Source organism: Solanum dulcamara, chromosome 11 (genome assembly GCF_947179165.1).
Source record: "Solanum dulcamara chromosome 11, daSolDulc1.2, whole genome shotgun sequence".
In the NCBI taxonomy this organism is placed as follows: domain Eukaryota; kingdom Viridiplantae; phylum Streptophyta; class Magnoliopsida; order Solanales; family Solanaceae; genus Solanum; species Solanum dulcamara.
The window spans coordinates 40,123,890-40,142,415 of NC_077247.1; the positions used below are offsets into that span (position 1 = coordinate 40,123,890).

The 18,526-nt window shown below is 35.1% G+C and overlaps 1 protein-coding gene across 4 annotated transcripts; it reads left to right on the forward strand.

The window, feature by feature from the left end:
- Positions 1 to 1,225: 1,225 nt before the first annotated feature.
- On the forward strand, positions 1,226 to 17,514 carry LOC129874191 (nuclear transport factor 2-like). 4 transcript variants are annotated; one of them, XM_055949436.1, is made up of 8 exons: positions 1,226 to 1,387; positions 8,930 to 9,107; positions 11,874 to 12,171; positions 12,254 to 12,679; positions 12,966 to 13,087; positions 13,173 to 13,238; positions 16,874 to 16,937; positions 17,107 to 17,514. In XM_055949436.1, exons 2-8 carry the CDS (start codon positions 8,931 to 8,933, stop codon positions 17,334 to 17,336), a joined length of 1,383 nt encoding a protein of 460 aa, XP_055805411.1. In that variant the 5' UTR covers positions 1,226 to 1,387; position 8,930; the 3' UTR covers positions 17,337 to 17,514. The 4 variants fall into 4 exon arrangements, with proteins under 4 accessions (XP_055805411.1, XP_055805413.1, XP_055805412.1 ...); XM_055949438.1 differs by having other exon boundaries at positions 1,227 to 1,336; XM_055949437.1 differs by lacking the exon at positions 1,226 to 1,387 and adding an exon at positions 3,429 to 3,538.
- The last annotated feature ends 1,012 nt before the right edge of the window (positions 17,515 to 18,526 follow it).

The window sequence follows — 18,526 nt, forward strand, 5'->3', positions numbered from 1 at the left end:
ACGAAAGGCAAAACTATCCTATTTTGAATAGTTCAAGGACAAAATTGACTTATTTTTCTTATTTTGAAATAATTGTTAGTCAGAAAAAAGTATTTTTTGAGCTTAAAAACATAACATAAAATATTATTGAGTCAAAAATATAATATAAAATATAATTGGCCTATTTTGAGTAATTCAGAAGTATATTTAATTCTTTCTCCCTTTAAGATATATACATCAAATGTTTTTATATATTCAAATAAACACCTTTAACAATGTAAACGGTTTTAGCATTCTTAATGTAATTAGCTCATTATAGCGTAATACTATTTAGTAAAATGATAGTAATATAGTATGGTTGTAGATTTAATGCATAAAGTATAAAAATGATAGATAGCGATGGTGGACATCATAGAATATATTTTATGAGATTAATGTTTGCATAGATATAATACACGAATACAATGATTAGTATTATACATAAAGGCATGCTTTGTTAGGTGTATAAAACAAAATAATCATGGTATAAAATGTACATTGTTTATCCAATGTTTTGTAGAAATTATCAATTTCAATAAAATTAATATATGTTTAGTTTATACTACAATTTCGTAGGAGTATTAATTTATACTAAGATTAATGTGGTCTAAGTAATACCACAACTTTTTTTTTCTTTTGGTAGAAAAGATAAATTTATATTAAGTGTTCATCAATAACGTATTCAAAATTCTATAAAACTACCCATGAAGGTCTACTTAAATCATTATATAATTTATATTAAATAAAAGTTTAAGTTATACATTGTATATTCAAGTTTTAATACATGTTCGAATAAAATAAATCCTAATATTATACTTTACTAAATCACTAAGACTCGCATGTATATTCAAGTTTTACTTAAATCATTATATAATTTATATTAAATAAAAGTTTAAGTTATACATTGTATATTCAAGTTTTAATACATGTTCGAATAAAATAAATCCTAATATTATACTTTACTAAATCACTAAGACTCGCATTATTAATCTCTACGTTATAATGCCTTCTTAGCTTGTTCTGAGACAGATGATTCAGAATTGTAATAACGGGATTATCTTTGTCATTTTAAATTTTTAATCCATGTATAACTGAAAGAGTGAAAAAAAAGAGTTGAGGGGTTAAGTTGTATGAACTAAGAAATATGAGGGAGTTAGTTGCAATTGAAATAGGGGTAGTCTGTACTTATGGAATCAAGCCCCTTAGCCGTTCCCGAGCTCCCGTCAGTTCGCAGGTAGCTTTCCCTCAAAATATTCTTTCCTTCTTTCTCTTCCTAAACCAAAGTATCAAACAAATCCCTCCACTCTCTCTCACGAAGGTACTGATTACTGAATCTCTCCGCTGTCATCTTCTACAACTTCCATTTCAGGTACTTCATATTCGCTTTTTTAGTTAATGATCTGTTTAATTATTGTAACTGTTTGAGTTGGTCACTTGTTTTTCGACATTAACTTCAATAATTCATACAAACAACTGTTTTTTTGTTATTTTTTTCTTTTTTTTTAATAATGTATTTGCACTGCTAACGTTCTCCCTGATCAACAATTATTTGTAAATATGATGAATGTTCCTAAGTTTCTATTTTGGAAATGTCCATTGATTGAATGCTTTGGTTTCTGGTTTGGATGAAGGGCTTTATGTGATGAAAATTGAGAACAGATCTGTGGTTGTGTGCTATGTATCTCACTTTATAGTTCTACTAGTTATTAGAGTTGCATTTGTGAATGAAACCTAAACCTGTTCTGTCCCAAAAAAATGTTTTGAATTTGTTAGGGTTTTTCTAGTCGAAAAATGTTGTGAATTTGTTAGGGTTTTTCTAATCACAGCTAGTGGTTTAACCCGGGTCGGCTCAAGCAGATAAGTGACCTAATGGAGGTGGAGTACTATAGTTTAATTGTACAAAAACAAGGGTGATATCCAAAACTGTAATAAATACATGGGTATCAATTTGCTAAGTCACACTATGAAGTTTTGGGAAAGAGTGGTGGAGATGAGGGTGAGGAAATGAGTGTCTATTTTTGAGAATCAATTTGGATTCATGCTAGAACGGTCGACTATTGAAGCCATCCACCTTATGCGGAGATTGATGGAGAAGTATTGGGAAAGGAAGATGGATCTTTATATGGTGTTCATTGACCTTGAAAAAGCTTATGACAAAGTCCCGAGGGATGTTCTCTGGAGGTGTTTGGAGGCTAAAAGTGTTCCGATGGTGTATATTAGGGCGATATAGGACATATACTATGGAGCTGAGACTCGGGTTAGAACGGTGGGAGGAGACTCAGAGCACTTTCTAGTGAGATGGGGCTACATCAGGGATCAGTTCTTAATCCTTTCCTATTCGCCTTCTTGATGTATGAGTTGACGCGGTCTATTCAGGAGGAGGTTCCTTGATGTATGTTATTTGTAGACGACATAATATTGGTTGATGAGACACAGGACAAAGTTAATGTAGGTTGGAGGCTTAGAGACAGACTCCGGAGTCCAAAGAGTTCAGGTTGAGCAAGACCAAAATAGAGTATTTGGAGTGCAAATTCGGTGGTGTGGTAGATGAAGCAGACAAGTTGAGCAGGACCAAAACAAAGTATTTGGAGTGCAAATTCAATGGTTTGGTAGATGAAGCAGACGCGGAAGTGAGGCTTGCCACACAACCTATTTCGAAGAGAGAAAGTTTTATGTATCTTGGGTCCGTACTCTAGGGTAGTGGGGACGTCGACAGTGACGTCACACATCGCATTGGAGTGGAATTGATAAAATGAAGGCTTGCTTCTGGAGTCCTATGCGATAAGAAAGTACCACCCAAACTTAAAGGAAGTTTTACAAAGTGGCAGTTAGACTGTCCCTGTTGTATAGGGTGGAGTGCGGACCAATCAAGAACTCTCATGTTCAAAAATGCATGTTGTGGAGATGAGGATGTTGTGATGGATGTGTGCTCATACTAGGAGCGACAAGATTAGGAATAAGGTTATTCGGGAGAAGTTAGGAGTGGTCTCTGTGGCAGACAAAATGAGGAAAGTGAGACTGAGATGGTTTAGACATGTGCAAAGAAGGTGTGACGCTCTAATGAGGAGGTGCGAGAGGCTGGTTGTAGGGGGAAATCAGAGGGATAGAGGTAGGCCGAAGAAGTATTGGGGAGAGGTGATTAGACAAGATTTGATGCAGCTTCATATTATCTAGGACATGACCCTAAATAGGAAGGTGTGAAGAATGCGTATTAGGGTAGAAGGTTAGTAGGGGCGAAGGATTAGTGGAGGATCTGCATATTTTATTGTGTATCGTGTTTCTATTACACACTATTTTGCTGTTATTGTTATTTCTTTATTGTAGACAAATGTAGACCTTACATTTACCTTTTTTATTAATTGCTATGATGTCTTCATTGTTTCTTGTTCTTCTTTTTACTTGGGTTTGAGGCACTTCAGCTGAGGGTCTTTCGAAAATAACCTATCTATCTCCTCGAGGTAGTGGTAAGGTCTGCATACACTTTACCCTCCTCAAATCTCTCTTAGTGGGATTTCACTAGGTATGTTGTTGTTGTTGTTAATTTCTTCTAATAATACTTTATCAATTGACTGTATAGCCAACCCATTTAATCTTTCTTAAGACATTGTTAATCTTAGCTAAGATGTTATCAATTTTAATTTTTAATTTTTTTCCTGCTAAGGCAACAGTTACAAGGACTGTTAACATTGTTCTATAAGCATCATAAGCATTTAAGAAAGAATCAAATCTTTTTATTTGATTCATTATATTGATTTGAGTATTTTCTTCTACTTGTACTATTTTTCTCAACACTTTTAATTCAGAAATGTGTGTAGACATCAATATCAAAACAACTATTATATTTCAAGGTTAAATCAATGTTCTTTCAAATTCTCGTCATCTAATGATCTCAATTTTACTACTTAATAGAAAACCAAAAATATTATCTTATGCTTCAAATTGTTCAAATCTATTTTGAAGTGAAAAAATGGTTTGGTCAAGAATAATCAACTCTAAAATTTTTGACCAAATTATAGTACTGTATAATTTTTTATATTTTTGTTCAAAACTTAATACTATAATTTCTCTTCGTTTATACAGATTTTTTTTATAATTTCTCTTCTTGACACATTTTTTTTTACTTTCTACTAAAAGTACTCTTCAAAAGGAAATCTATAAGCCTATTATTAAAAAATGCACCCCCCACCAATAGAGGGTCTAAAGAACAAGAACTGCTCATTAGTCTTGATCATTTACTAGAACTGCTCTTTTGTTATATTGGTCGTTTTGTAAGTTACTAATGGAGGATGCACTTGTGTCAATATTTGTTATTTAGGGCTTAATATATAGTATATTATGGGTGTGTTCAATACAGAGGAAAATAAATGAACAAAAAAATCCTTCAAATATTCAAAACTTTGCAACTTTCATCCTTTATTTTGACTCTGTTAAGAAACTATCCATGTGCAAGTCACATACACCAAAAAGCTCCCATTAAAATTGCTCTTAAAAGGAACGTTCACCCTTCCCCACTACTCCAACGAAAGATTTTCCTTCCATGCATAGACCTTCCTCACATATCTCCATTACTTTATTCAGAGGTTGCCACTTCAAGTTTCTCAACTCTTAAGCTAATACTAATAAACTCTCTCCTCATGAAACTCCAAGCCGTTCTCATAATTTTTAGTATTTCATAAGTAGTTCTTTCACCCCATACTTATTGGCTAGGGCCTAGGAGGAATTGAATGAATATAGAGAGGCTCCATGGTGTATGCTCTTTGCAGATGACATAGTGTTAATTGATGAGATACGTGATGGGGTTAATCCTGGAGTCTAAAGGGTTCATGTTGAGTAGGACTAAGACAAATTACTTGGAGTGCAAGTTTAGTGACGTAACTCACGTTGTAGATATGGAAGTAATTAAGGTTTGGAACATAAGTCATCCTCAAGAAAGAAAGTTTCAAGTATCTAGGGTCCATATGCAATGAAATGGGATGATTGGTGGTGATATTACACATCGCATTGGAGAGGGGTGGATGAAATGAAAGCTCGCATCTGGTGTTTTGTGTGATAAAAATGTGCCACCAAGTCTTAAAGGTATGTTTTATATAGTGGTGATCCGACTAACTATGTTGTATGGATGGAGTATGGATCGATCAAGAACTCGCATATTCAGAAGATGAGAGTAGTGGTATTAAGGATGTTGAGATGAGTGTGTGGTACACTAGGAGTGATATGATCATGAATGAAGCTATTTGGGACAAGGTGGAAGTGACCTCCAGGTGGACAAGATGAGGGAGGTGGGACTGAGATGGTTCGAACATGTGAAGAGAAGATGCACAAATGCCCCAGTGAGGAGTGAGAGGCTGGCTACAACTAGACCGAAGAAGTCTTGGGGAGCGGTGATTAGCCAGTACATGACTCACCTGCAGTTACCGAGGACATGACCCTATTAGAGTAGAAGGTTAGTAGATTAATAGGTTAACTTCTATTTTTAGTAGTATTATTAGTAATTTCTTATTATCATATTCTTTGATGTTACCATTACATGATGTTGCATTTGCTTCAGTTATCTTTTTTTTTTGTGTGTGTTGCTACTATTGCACTTTTTCATTGTTACCATATTTGCTTTGCATACTTATTTTTTTAATATGCTTTACTGGAGCTGAGGGTCTATCTTAAACAACCTCTTTATGTCTATCTTAAACAACCTCTCTATGTTCACAAACTATGGGTAAGACTGCGTACACATCACCCTCTCCAGACCTCACTTGTGAGTTTACACTGAGTATGTTGTTGTTGTATAAAGGTTGGATTAATTTTGAAACATGGAATAACTTTATTTTGCATCTATTATCTATATATTTCGTTGTCTTAGATATTAAAGTTTTTATGGACAGCTATCAATATGGATTGATAATTACAGTACTCCATTAAGAACTACGTACATATTTGTTTCTCCATTGAAATATTGTCTATGCACTCTTGGTAATTGTTCATAAGTGTACACGCCTTCAAAGCGCCAAAAAACTCTTGTGGGTGAGAAACAAGAGACCGCCTTCTAACTAAAGCCCTAAAAGAGAGAAGACAATATGTGACTTGGGAGAAGCTATGGCAGAAGAAGAGTGAGAGAAGACTATGTGATGGGGTTGATGATCATTTCTAAAGACTAAAAATTTTCAATGATAAAGCTCGAAGAATTTTTTTTGCTTGGTCTTGTAGAAAATGGAGTGAAGCTGCAAAAATCCATTTTGAATATTGGTTTGGGCCTATTGATGTAATAATGTGATTTGCACATGGGTGATTTCGTTAGTTTTCTAATAGTGTCAACCAAAAAGATGAAAGTTGATAAGTATTAAATACTTCAAGGATGTATTTTGTTAATTATGATAGTTAAGGATGTACCTAAAGTTTTGAGTATAGTTGGAGGATGTTTTTGGCCAAAAACTCCAACATATTCATTCCTTCTCTCCAAAACCAAAGTAACAAATAAATCCTTCACTCACTCACTAGGGTACTGATTACTGAATCTCTTTGCTCTCTCCGCCGTCATCTTCTACAACATCCATTTCGGGTACTTCATCTTCACTTTTTTCCCCCAACAGTTAATGATCTGCTTAATTAATGTAACTGTTTGAGTTGCTCAGTTACTTTTCTCTATTCGGATTGGCGTGAACTTCAATAAATTCCTAGAAACAACTTTTTTTCTTTTTTAATATGCATTTGCACCGCCGCATTCCTCATGATCAACAGTTTTGTAATTATGATAAATGATCCCAAGTTTCTACTTCGGAAATGTTGATTGATTGAATGCTATTTTTTAAATGTTTTTATGTTGTTTTTCTGAAGTGTTTGGTTTCTGGTTTGGATGAGGGGCTTTGTATGATGAAAATTGAGAACAGATCTGTGGTTGCGTGTTATATATCTCACTTGTAATTATTACTTGTTCTCAAATTTAGTTCCACTAGTCATTTGAGTTGCATTTGTGAAATGAAACCTAAACCTGCTCCCTCCGGATAAAATGTTGTGAATTTGTTAGGGGTTTTCTAGCCACCGCTGGTGCTTTAACTAGGGGCAGCTCAAGCAGATGAGTGACCTAAAGCGAAAGTTCAATTGAGGTCTAATTTTTTTTAAAAAACCATAACATATATGGTATATTTTATTTGAAGTCTATTTTTCTAGGTTTTTGAGATGCAAAGTTGTTAATAATTTTTTATAATTGATTTTTTCTAATAATTCTTTATTAATTGATTGTATAACCAAGCCATTTGATCTTTCTTGAGACATTATTGATCTTTGATAAGATTTTATCAATTCTAATTTTGAAAAACCTCTTTCCGCTGAGGCAATGTTTACAAGGACTTTTAACATTGTTCTATAAGCAATATAAGCATTAAAGATTGATTCTTTTTTTTTTACAAAGGTCATTAAAGATTGATTCTTCCCATCTATCCTACCCTTGGTTGACATAGTTTCCTAGTAGCTGTTGCTGGTGGGAGGTGTTAGGTATCCCGTGGAGTTATTCGAGGTGTGCGAAAGCTGACCCGGATACCGCGGTCATAAAATAAAATAAAATATATATATATATATATATATATAAGCATTTAAGAAAGAATCAAATCTTTCCATTTGATTCATTATATCTATTAGAGTATTATCTTCTACTTGTACTGTTTTTCCTTTAACACTATTAATTCAGAAAATGAGTGTAGACGTCAACATAACAAGGACCATTGTGTTTCAAGGAACATTCTAGGTTAAATCATTGTTCATTCAAATTCTCGTCATCTAATGATCTCAATTTTTATTACTAAATAGAAAACCAAAAATATTATCTTATGCTTCAAATTGTTCAAATCTATTTTGAAATAAAAAATGGTTTGGTCAAGAGTAATCAACTCCAAATTTTTTGAAACCCCACCCCACCCCACCCACTAAAAAAAATGGGGACTAAAGAACAAGGCTTACTAGCTTTACCTTGGAGCCGGTCCTGACTTTACCCATTAGTCTTGTTCATCTCCCAGAACTGGTCTTTTGTTATTTTGGTCGACTTGTAAGTCACTAATGAAGGATGCACTTGTGTCAATATTTGTTATTTAGGGCTTAATATATATGTATATTATGGGTGTGTTTGTTACGGAGGAAAATGAAAAATGTTTGCCAATTGTCCCATATTAATTTTTTCATAATTTTTGGAAAATATTTTCTTTAGGAACACAAGTTCCTTAGAAATGAGGAGAATGACTTCCCTAGTGGAAGTAGGGAAAACATGTCCCACAAGTGGCATTCCACATTGATTGTCCTCCTCACTCCAACACACTGCACCTTCAGTCCCACCCCTGTAGCCCCCATCCCCATAACCCTACCTCACTCCCACCTCCATAGTATTTGTCTAGATTATATACAAATATTTTTAGGATAATATTTTTTGCTTATGTGCCGAACACAAAAACATAAGTAAGAAACCCACTTATTTTCCTGGAAACATTTTGCTTTATACTGAGGATACCCTATATTTTGATTAGTGATCTTAATAAGGCTATATTAGGACTTAACCTTTTCTTTTGCAAGTACGTGGCTTTTGCCAACTACTGGAGACTACCAAATGAAAATCCTCAATATGTAGGTTGTACAAAGATTAATTTTGTATACCTTGTTTGTGGTATCCTAGCATCTAGCATCATAGTCATACAACTGACAAAGGTATCCTGGGGAGGTTTCATGTTTGATTTCCATACCCATAGCAATGTTGCCCATATGTTCAGATTCTGACCATCTTCAGTTTCCTTTTTCCTTTGCTCCATGGAGTAACATGTATTCTTGTACTTTCTGTTTGAACTATACTGATATTTGCAGCTGATGTCTTTTTCTTGCACAAATAATGACAACATGGACGTTTCTTAGTGATAATCATCTTGTTGAATTTCTACAGAATGGCCATGCAAACCGTAGCTCCACCTTCTGCACAAGTCGTTGGAAATGCTTTTGTTGAGCAGTATTATCAAATTCAGCATCACTCCCCAGAGTCAGTGTACCGATTCTACCAGGATTCGAGTGTCTTAAGTCGCCCAGATGCTAATGGCGTGATGACATCAGTGACAACAATGAAAGTGAGTATAAGTACTATTGATTTGTTTACTTTTATGATATGTAATGTGTTGGAAGGTTTTTTGCAAGCGGAAATATCAACTAAGTCTAATGATCTGTCATTGATCCCAAAGACAAAAACTCTAGAAGTTATTGACGACCAAGTTTTTGACTTCTGATTTCTGTTATTTCTGTTATTATTTATTACTTTCTATGCTTTGATTACTCTATTTTATCTGTGACGCTTTCATTATTTATTTATTCGTTATTTGTTATTTGTATTTATTTATTTGTATTTATTTGTTATCTATTCGTTATTTGTTTGTTGTTTTTCTCATAAAACTTTTAATTTCCTATTCTTATCTAACATTTTTTATGCGTTTATGCTTTTACTGAGCCGAGGGTCTTCAGGAAACAGCCGTCCTACCTTGGTAGGAGTAAGGTCTGCGTACATTCTAACCCCAGACCCCATGTTGTGGGATTTCACTGGGTTGTTGTTGTTGGTGTGCTGAGGAAAAGACAAATGGTATTTGGAGGAATAGACAAGACATGCTTTTCATTTTGATGAAGTGTAGAACAGGGTATCTTTCCATTGAGCCACGGAGACAATCCAAATCTTAGTTAGTGTCCGTTATTTATTGAGACGTGGTCTGCTTGTTTCGTTAACCGATCCCAAGGAGTACCATCAGCCCCCGAAAGTGCTTCCTTTATCGCACAAAAGAAAAAAGATGTTTATCTTTTTTGTATGCCTCCTTTACCTATTGAAGATTCTGTTAACATTGCAGATAACACTCTGAAGTCTGACATCTTTCACACTGCGGGTCTATTTCTTCGTCCCAGATTCTTCATGATAGATTCCATTTTCCTCCTAAAAATAACAGCAGGCTTAACCAAAAAAAAAAACAATTTTTAAGATGTTTGCAGAAGTCATGATTGTGAAGAGTTAGTGGTTGATGTTGGAGATCTGTTCTTGGAGATCCATGCAATATGCTTTTGGCAACCAACAAGCAAATATAAACAATCAGCAAAGAAATAAGAGTAGTTTAAATTGTTATCCAACTAGTCATAGATTATAGTTTTGTTTTTCACTTGGAAGCACAATGTGTGATCTGGTATTATATTTTCCTCCCTATTCAAATGAGCTTTAAAACCAGTTTCCATTTCCAAAAGTAGATTCTGCAAAATCCATACTCCATCACTATGTGAGAGACAAGTAAAAATCCTACATCTTGTGGGAGATATGATTTTAAGAAAAAAAATATGGTTTTAAGAACTGGCACTGTGCAGTGCACAGTAAGAAGAGTCTATTAATGTGTTTGCTGGATTTGCTTGGTATTCATTTCATTTCTTTCTCAATTTTTTTTCCCCATATACTGGTTCTTGACAAAGAGCCCTTTTGAATATTTCTTCCACTTACCCTAGATCTCCTCCAGTAATAGCAGCAATACAGATATTTGAAAGACCGGACACTTTTGGCCCCTGAAATTCAGCTGTGGTTACTGAAGCTGATATGTAGATTTTAGATTTTGATGCTTAACTGCATGCTCCTGAGTCTTCTATTCTTCTATTCTTTTCCCTTGACTTGAGGTGGATACTTTTGTCATACCAGCAAAAAATTTACTAATTTTGTGGTGTTGATTGGAAAGGTTGAAAGCTTGTGGTTATTCCCATTTTTTTTTTAATTTGGGAAACTCTGAGTGATTGTTGGTTTGTTGTCAACAGATAGCTTTCTTCTGTATGTGAAAATAGATAGCACCAATTGTTTACCTAGCAGCATAAAAGAAGATAATACCAATTGTTTTCCTAAAGCATCTTTTACTTCCTTTTTGAGAAAATTGAAATGGGTACCTGACATTGTAGGTATACTTGTTCAAAATGGGCACTTAGTTGATGTTGTAAAGGAGATGTGCTTACTAACACCAAAAAATACTTTTGATTTGACAAAGTCATGGAGCATTTGGTTCATGAACTTGAAAGTGAGGTTGAAGACTTGAAGTAACAACTTGATGGGGTCCTAGAAAGCAGTGTAGAGTTGGTCTCTAAATTAATTTTAGGTTGCGCTTTCAGAACATATTTGTGGTTGGTAGTATTGGAAAAGTTGGTTTTGAGAACTGGCCCTCAATGCCTTTGGTATAATGGCAAAGGTAGTACAACATGGAGATGAGGTGCATGCATGTCATGAGTTCAAATTCTGTGGTGAATCGGTTTTGGTAATTAAGTAAAGAAGGGCGGAAGGTGACCCATTATCCATTGAGTTTTGTAGACAGAAACAACATATTTAGTGGTCATAAAAAAGGGGTTTCGAAGCTATGACTTCTATTCATGCTGTCCACTCTGTAATATGACAGAATATGACCGAGAGGAACTGTTGCTATCCCGAAGTTAGAAGTCCCAGTCAGCGTTTAAGAAATGTCGTAAAACCTGTTCGTCTTTCAACATATAGAAGTTCCAAGGTCCTTGGTATCTTCTTTTGATAAGTAGATCATTGGGTGTTAAGAGCATGCAATGAGTTTATTTGAGACTTGGTGAATTCCCTTGGTCTAGAAAATGGCTTCCTCGTATCTGTTGCCTTAAATCAACTCATTGTGTACTTAACGTGTTGCTAAGTTTACATGAGTAGTAGCATGAAAAAAGTGTATTTCTTGTATTGTTCTTTGTTGCACCTTTTTTTAAATTTTGTTTAGAGAGATTAATTGAAGAAGCATTAGCAAGAATTGCATAATAAGGTGATGAATTGAATACTATCTTTAATATTTAAAACGTTATCGCTTTTCTTGATTTTTGAGCAGAATATCAATACTTTGATATGTTCATTGGACTACAAGAACTACAAGGCCGAAATAAAGACTGCAGATGCACAGGATTCCTTTAAGGATGGGGTGACTGTTTTGGTAACTGGATGCTTAACCGGAAGGGATAAGTTGAGAAGGAAATTTGCCCAGACATTTTTCCTTGCTCCACAGGACAAGGGTTATTTTGTTTTGAATGATGTTTTTAGGTATGTAGAAGATAATGAGACTGATACCGCTCCAGAAATGATTAATGGAACTGAGGATGTGCAGTCGGAGGTTTTGACCCCTGATCCAGGTTGGATCTCTTTTCTAATTCAATAACTGTACTTGTTCTTGTATTCTCTTAAAATCTTTAACTGTTTTCATTTTGAATCCAGAACCTACTCATGTGGTTGATCCTCCAAATCTCGACCAAGCTGGCTCATATGCAGAAGAAGTTCAACATGTTGAGGAAAAAGCCAATGACTCTTTGGAAGATGGGAGACAAATTGGTGATGAAAGAGAGATTGTTGTGGAAACTGAATCCCATCTCGACGAGGACCAGAACCCTGCAAAGACAGAATCAGCTAATTCTGTTGCCCAAGAGGATGCTCCAAAGAAGTCCTATGCATCAATTGTCAGTTCACAAACAAAGAAAGGGCCAACCAAAATCTATGTACCCACTAATACTTCCAGAATGGCTCCTCCCAAGGCTGTAAAGCAGCCAGTTGCTGCAGTAGCACAAACTGCAGCTCCTGAAGCATCAAATCCTACTGCACCTAGTGGAATTAATATACCTGAAACTAATGATACTGAAGATGAAGGTATAATTTCTTGGAACTTGCCTGAAATATACTCATTACTTCAGTCTAGGAAAAATCTTGTGATGGACACATCTATCTTTGACAAAAAATGGAATAGGGATGTTCATATTTAAATTTTGAGCAATGAAGGAGCATGATAAGTAGATGTGTTTTGAGTTTGATTGAGATGATGGGTTATTTAATCTACTTGCATTGTTATGCTTATTCTGCTTTTGACTTTCTCATTGTTTACAGTCCCATTAAGAGTACATTGTCATCTAATTTACTTTAATTTTAATTCTTGCAGCTGAGGGATACTCCATTTATGTCCGCAATTTGCCTCTAGATGTTACTGTAGCCCAACTTGAAGCTGAATTTAAGAGATGTGGGCCTATTAAGCAAGGAGGTGTACAAGTTAGAAGTAATAGGGTTGGTTCAGCATACATTATATTCATCTTGGTTCACTGACACCTACAGATTGTTAATATGTGTCCACTTATTCCCTTTTCTGCAGAATCAAGGATTCTGCTTTGGCTTTGTTGAATTTGAAGATGTGAGCTCCATGCACAGTGCCATACAGGTTTGTGCTCCCTGAAATATCATTGCACAGGCTATCTTTTTCTAGAATTTAGAATGTGTTAACTTCCTAGACTTGTTAGTATATGATATGTTGCCTCATTAGTTTCTCCAAGAAGATGCATCATGGACCCTTGATCACCTTATAGAGTGAATGTACATGGTCAATGACATGCCAGATTTTGATGTTAGTTCTATTTGGCATATAATGGTTAATGATGTTCCAGATTTTGATATGGGTGCTGTTCAGCATATAATTGTTATTCGTCGAAATAACAACTGCTTACTTAGAGAAGTAAAGAACCTATCGCTTCAAGCTGTCTGACAAGGCGAGCCATGTCACACACCACAACATCTTCCACTCATGGGTGCTACATTGATATAATACAACAACATACCCAGTGTAATCCCACAAGTGGGGTCTGGGGCAGAAGCGAATCTAGGATTTCTAGAACACGGGTGCACTACTAAAAAAAATTAAAAAAAATGTATCAAGTGAGAATTGATCCCATGTCCTCTAGGTAAATAACTCAACATTCAACCAAGTGCCCCATAGTCTTGTTTTAGCATGGGTGTCAACAAATTATAGTATACCAATTTTAGAAAATATGTACATAAAATACCTATTGTTACGGTGGTGTGTATGCAACCTTACCCTAATCTTTTGAAGATGGAGAGGCTATTTTCGATCCCTCGGCTCAAGTATAAAAAAAAGTATGTAAAACAAATACAATAGCGAAGAAATCATGCTGAAAACAATTAAGAAGAGAACAAATGGCAACAACAAATAATATGATAATGGAAACAACAAGTAATACTAAAAAATTTAATTTTTTTTTGTAGAAAAGTAATAATAACTGTACTGATAAGGGAACTAGACAATGTTCGATCACCTGCTAACCTTCTACCCTAATCCTTGACCTCCCTATCTTCCTATTGAGGGTCATGTCCTCGGTGAGCTGCATGAGTGTCGTGTCCTGTATAATCATATCTCTCGAAGACGTCTTCAGCTTGCCTCTACCTCTCCGTATACCTACTATAGCCAACCTCTCATACCTCTTAGTGTTCTCAAAGGCGGGCTTAAAGCTCGCTTAAGCCCTAAAGCGAGGCTCAAAACGTGTTGAGCGCTTCGCCTCGCTTAATATGCGCTTCAGTGTCTTCATCAAGGTTCTAAGGCATACTTCCCTTGCCAATGAACCTTTTCTGAAGAGACGACACCACTAAACAATTGATACTTCACTTTATCGTAATTGTTTATCAATTTCTTTGTATATACATTTGCCATTCATGTTTGTAAATTATTAGTCTTGGACTAAACATATATATTTGTGTTTTTTCTCCCGTTGCGCCTTTTTTTATTAAAGCCCACGCTTTATCTGCGCTTTGCGCTTAGAGCCCCAACGGACCTTAGAGCTTTTTTGCTTTTGATAACACTAATACCTCCTCACTGGGGCATATATGCTTCTTCTCTTGACATGCCCGAACCATCTCAGACTCGCTTTCCTCATCTTGTCCACCACAAAGGTTACTCCACCTTGTCTCGAATAGCTTCGTTCCTATCCTATCTTTCATAGTATACCCACACATCCATCTCAACATTCTTATTTCCGCTATTCTCATCTTCTGGATGTATAGTTCTTGACCGGCCAATGCCCCTACAACCTAGCTAATCTAACCACCACTCTATAAAATTTGCTTTAAAGGTGTGATGACACATTCTTATCACACAAGACACCTGATGCAATCTTCGATTTCATGCACCCCACTTTTATATGATATGTAACATCATCGTCAATCTCTCCATTTCCTTGGATTATTGACCCTAGATACTTGAAACTTCCTTTTTTGGAGATGACTTGTGTTTCAATCCTTACTTCCACATCTGCCACGTGGGTTTACGTCACTGAACTTGCACTCTAAGTATTCTGTCATGTAGGTTACATTGATATAATGCAGGCTTAAAATTATTCTTTTAAGTTGAAAATTGTTGATTGAATGCGAAGGGAAGAAAATAATATGGGAAGATAGACTTGTTATATTCTTGACTAGATAATTATTCTTTATTAAAGTTAGTACCTAGGAGGTACTGCAGTACAAAAGAAGAGAAATTACAGCCTTAACAAAATTATCTTCACCTCATTCCCCAACCATCTGTTCCTTGCACCAACAATATAAATTCTATAAACATCTATAATTTATAAAATAAATATGCTGCTTTCCCCCACTAAAATTTCTCCTACTTGTTTCAAATCAAGAACTCCAAATGATATGCATACAGGGACAGCTTTGCGGATGTTCTTAAATCTGCCATCAACTTTCTGCCATACCACCTAAGAAGTAAATTCTTCATATCATATGGCATGACCCATTGTACTCCAAAAAACTGTTTTAAAAAGTCCAAATCTGCAAGGTAAATTCACAGTGCAAAAGTGAGTGATTAGGAGTCTTTCCTGCCATTTCACATAGAAAACACCTACAACACCGGATCCTATCAGACTTGTAATATTAACAGACACTACAAACATTTGTTCCCGTTGAAGACTGCAAAGCCCTTAATTGCTCCGGCGTGCTACTTGCCCCTTTTTACTGCTTTCACTTGTGCCCAGCTTTCGGGACTCCATGTAATTCCTACAATTTCTCATGCTCCTCAAAAGCTCACAAGAACAGAATTGATTCTCCTACATCCATAACATGAGTATTTAAAGCAAGTGATATCTGTGTGTGTGTGTGTACACATACATTTTGTGTATTTCTAAAAAAAAGTTGTGTTTTGATGAACCATTGAGAATCGTGGTACTGCTACAGAACAAAAAAAATGTTCGGTTTTTCCAGATTCCCTAATTTTCTGTTTTCAGTAGGGGTGCACATATTATGTTCATAATGTTTCTAAAGGGTGAAACCTACATTTACAGATGGAGCATAATGTGCATGCTACACCATATCAATAAAGTCACCTACACTGTATCAATAAAATCGCTACAATCTAAGGAAATGGTGTTTTTTTAAGGCTAAAGCATGTACAGACCTTGATTTAGTGTGCATTTCTGCTATCATCGCTGCGATAGAGCCACAATTAGTTCAGTTAGTGCTCTACCAAGTCTAGGGTTCCAGTACAGTTCTATTTGTAACTCGCCAACCATAAGAAGTGCTCAGATGTCAGCTTGTTGAATCATAAATGATCTTGTATTATAACCATGCGGTGTTAGTTTTTCTTGCTCGTGTTCTCGGGACTTTGGACTTCGAGGCGATGTTGACAACTTAAGCCTATTATCTGTTGCTTATGCGTGTTCCTGACTTACAATAACTAAATCTTCACCCAATATAGTAGTAACAATTACATATTGATGTATTTTATGAGGAATTATTTAATTGCTAGCTGATGAGTTTGGTATCATTGGGGTCGACATGCATTAATTAATCCTGGTTCCGAGTCCATGGACTTCATTCAGGAATGTGCAAATTTCGTGCATAATGTGTGTGAAAATTAATTCTTCTCTCTCTTCCATGCTTTTAGTTATTTTTATACTCAGGGTATTAGATGATTCTTCTATGTTTTCTAGTACTTGAAACATGTTATGGTTTAAAACTGTTGAATTCTTGGATCCATTGTTTTACCGTGGCAATTCTTTTTTTTTTCAGGCTTCACCGACTACCATTGGGGCTCGTCAAGTTGTTGTTGAGATGAAGAGAACTACAACTAGAGGTAAGTTAAAGATTGTATTATATTTGAAGGTTTTGGATGTTGAGTTCACATTAAAAAAACCAGACATCAAATTTGCCAATCTATTCATACCATCAAACTGTAAGAGTTAATTGGACTATGACTTTTTCATATAAAATTATAAACCTGTTGTATCAATATGATGTTACAGTTGGTAGCGCGAGAGGCCGTTTCTCTCCTGGAAGAGGAGGATTCCGAAATGACAATTTCAGAATCCGCGGAAACTTTGGTGGAGGTCGGAGCTACGGGAGAAATGAATTTGGAGGACGTGATTTTTCAGGGCGTGGTAGGATTCAAGGTGGACGCGGTGGTGATGTCTATCAAGTAAGAGGGAGAGGGGGACGGAGAGGTGAACCTAGTCAGAGTTCTACTACAGCATAGTTTGTGTGGGCTGGTTAAATTTTTTGGTGGTAAATTTTGATCTAGTTTATTTGTTTGCCAGTGTGCAAACAGCGGAACAGTTTTAGCTGTGTAGTGAACTAGTGATATCAACTTGATCAAAGTTGACATTGACTTTAATTTTTATTCTACTCCCCCCCACCCCCTTCTTTTTACCTACCTAAGTATTGGGCATTTTTATTTTTTTCACCCTTTTCTTTTTGTTTATTTCCTACTCATGTTTGATGGAGTGTCTAAATTATAATATAGAATTTCTCAATTATGATTATTATAAGATCAATTCAGTCAACTCATTATAATAATTAAATGGATGTGTTCCGGGACTATGACATGTAAGAAAGAACATGAAGTTGAGTACAATCATACAACATCAAACGAATCCGCAATTATTTCGAGTATTATTTTGTTTGAATAAACGACAGGGAGAACACTTATATACCAAAAGGAAAAATATTTATCATTAAATGTTTCATTATTTTCATATTCTTTTTTATTTTTAAATGACATAAATTTATTTTAAAATTCGCACTCTGACGCCAGCAAGCGCCTATCCTATATGATATAGATATCAAGATATCAGTATACCGACAGAGTATTACAGAAGATTAAACTCAGTCCTATATGATATCAGTATGGTATCAATATATCGACGGAGTATCACAAAGAATATATTTTCTACTAATTTAGAGTTTAATAAATAAAATTGTAACTTAAATAATTTTCTCTTAATTGTTAAATTTTTATGTCTTAAAAAATGAATCTAATCCTATATGATACTGATAGAGTATCACAGAGAATTAAGCTCGGGCCTATATGATATCGATATGGTATCAATATATCGAACGGAGTATCATAGAAGATTAATCCATAACAATGATGCTGACGTCATGCGTGAAATAAGAAAGTAAACAGTTTGGATCATGAGTCTATTAAGGATAAATAATTTAAGTTGAGTTTAATTTAAATAAATATTTTCACAATTAAATCTATTTTGTGCAGTTTTCCCTAAACTAAATGTCCCTGGGTTTGTTACTTCTATATATCATGTTTTTTTGTTGTTGTCCTTTTCTCCTTATTCAAATATCAAAACAAAAGAGTAAAGAAACAAAGTTACTAGTATCAATATTTGCAAATTGCATTAAAACTGTATTGAATAAAGAGCAAGTTGTATG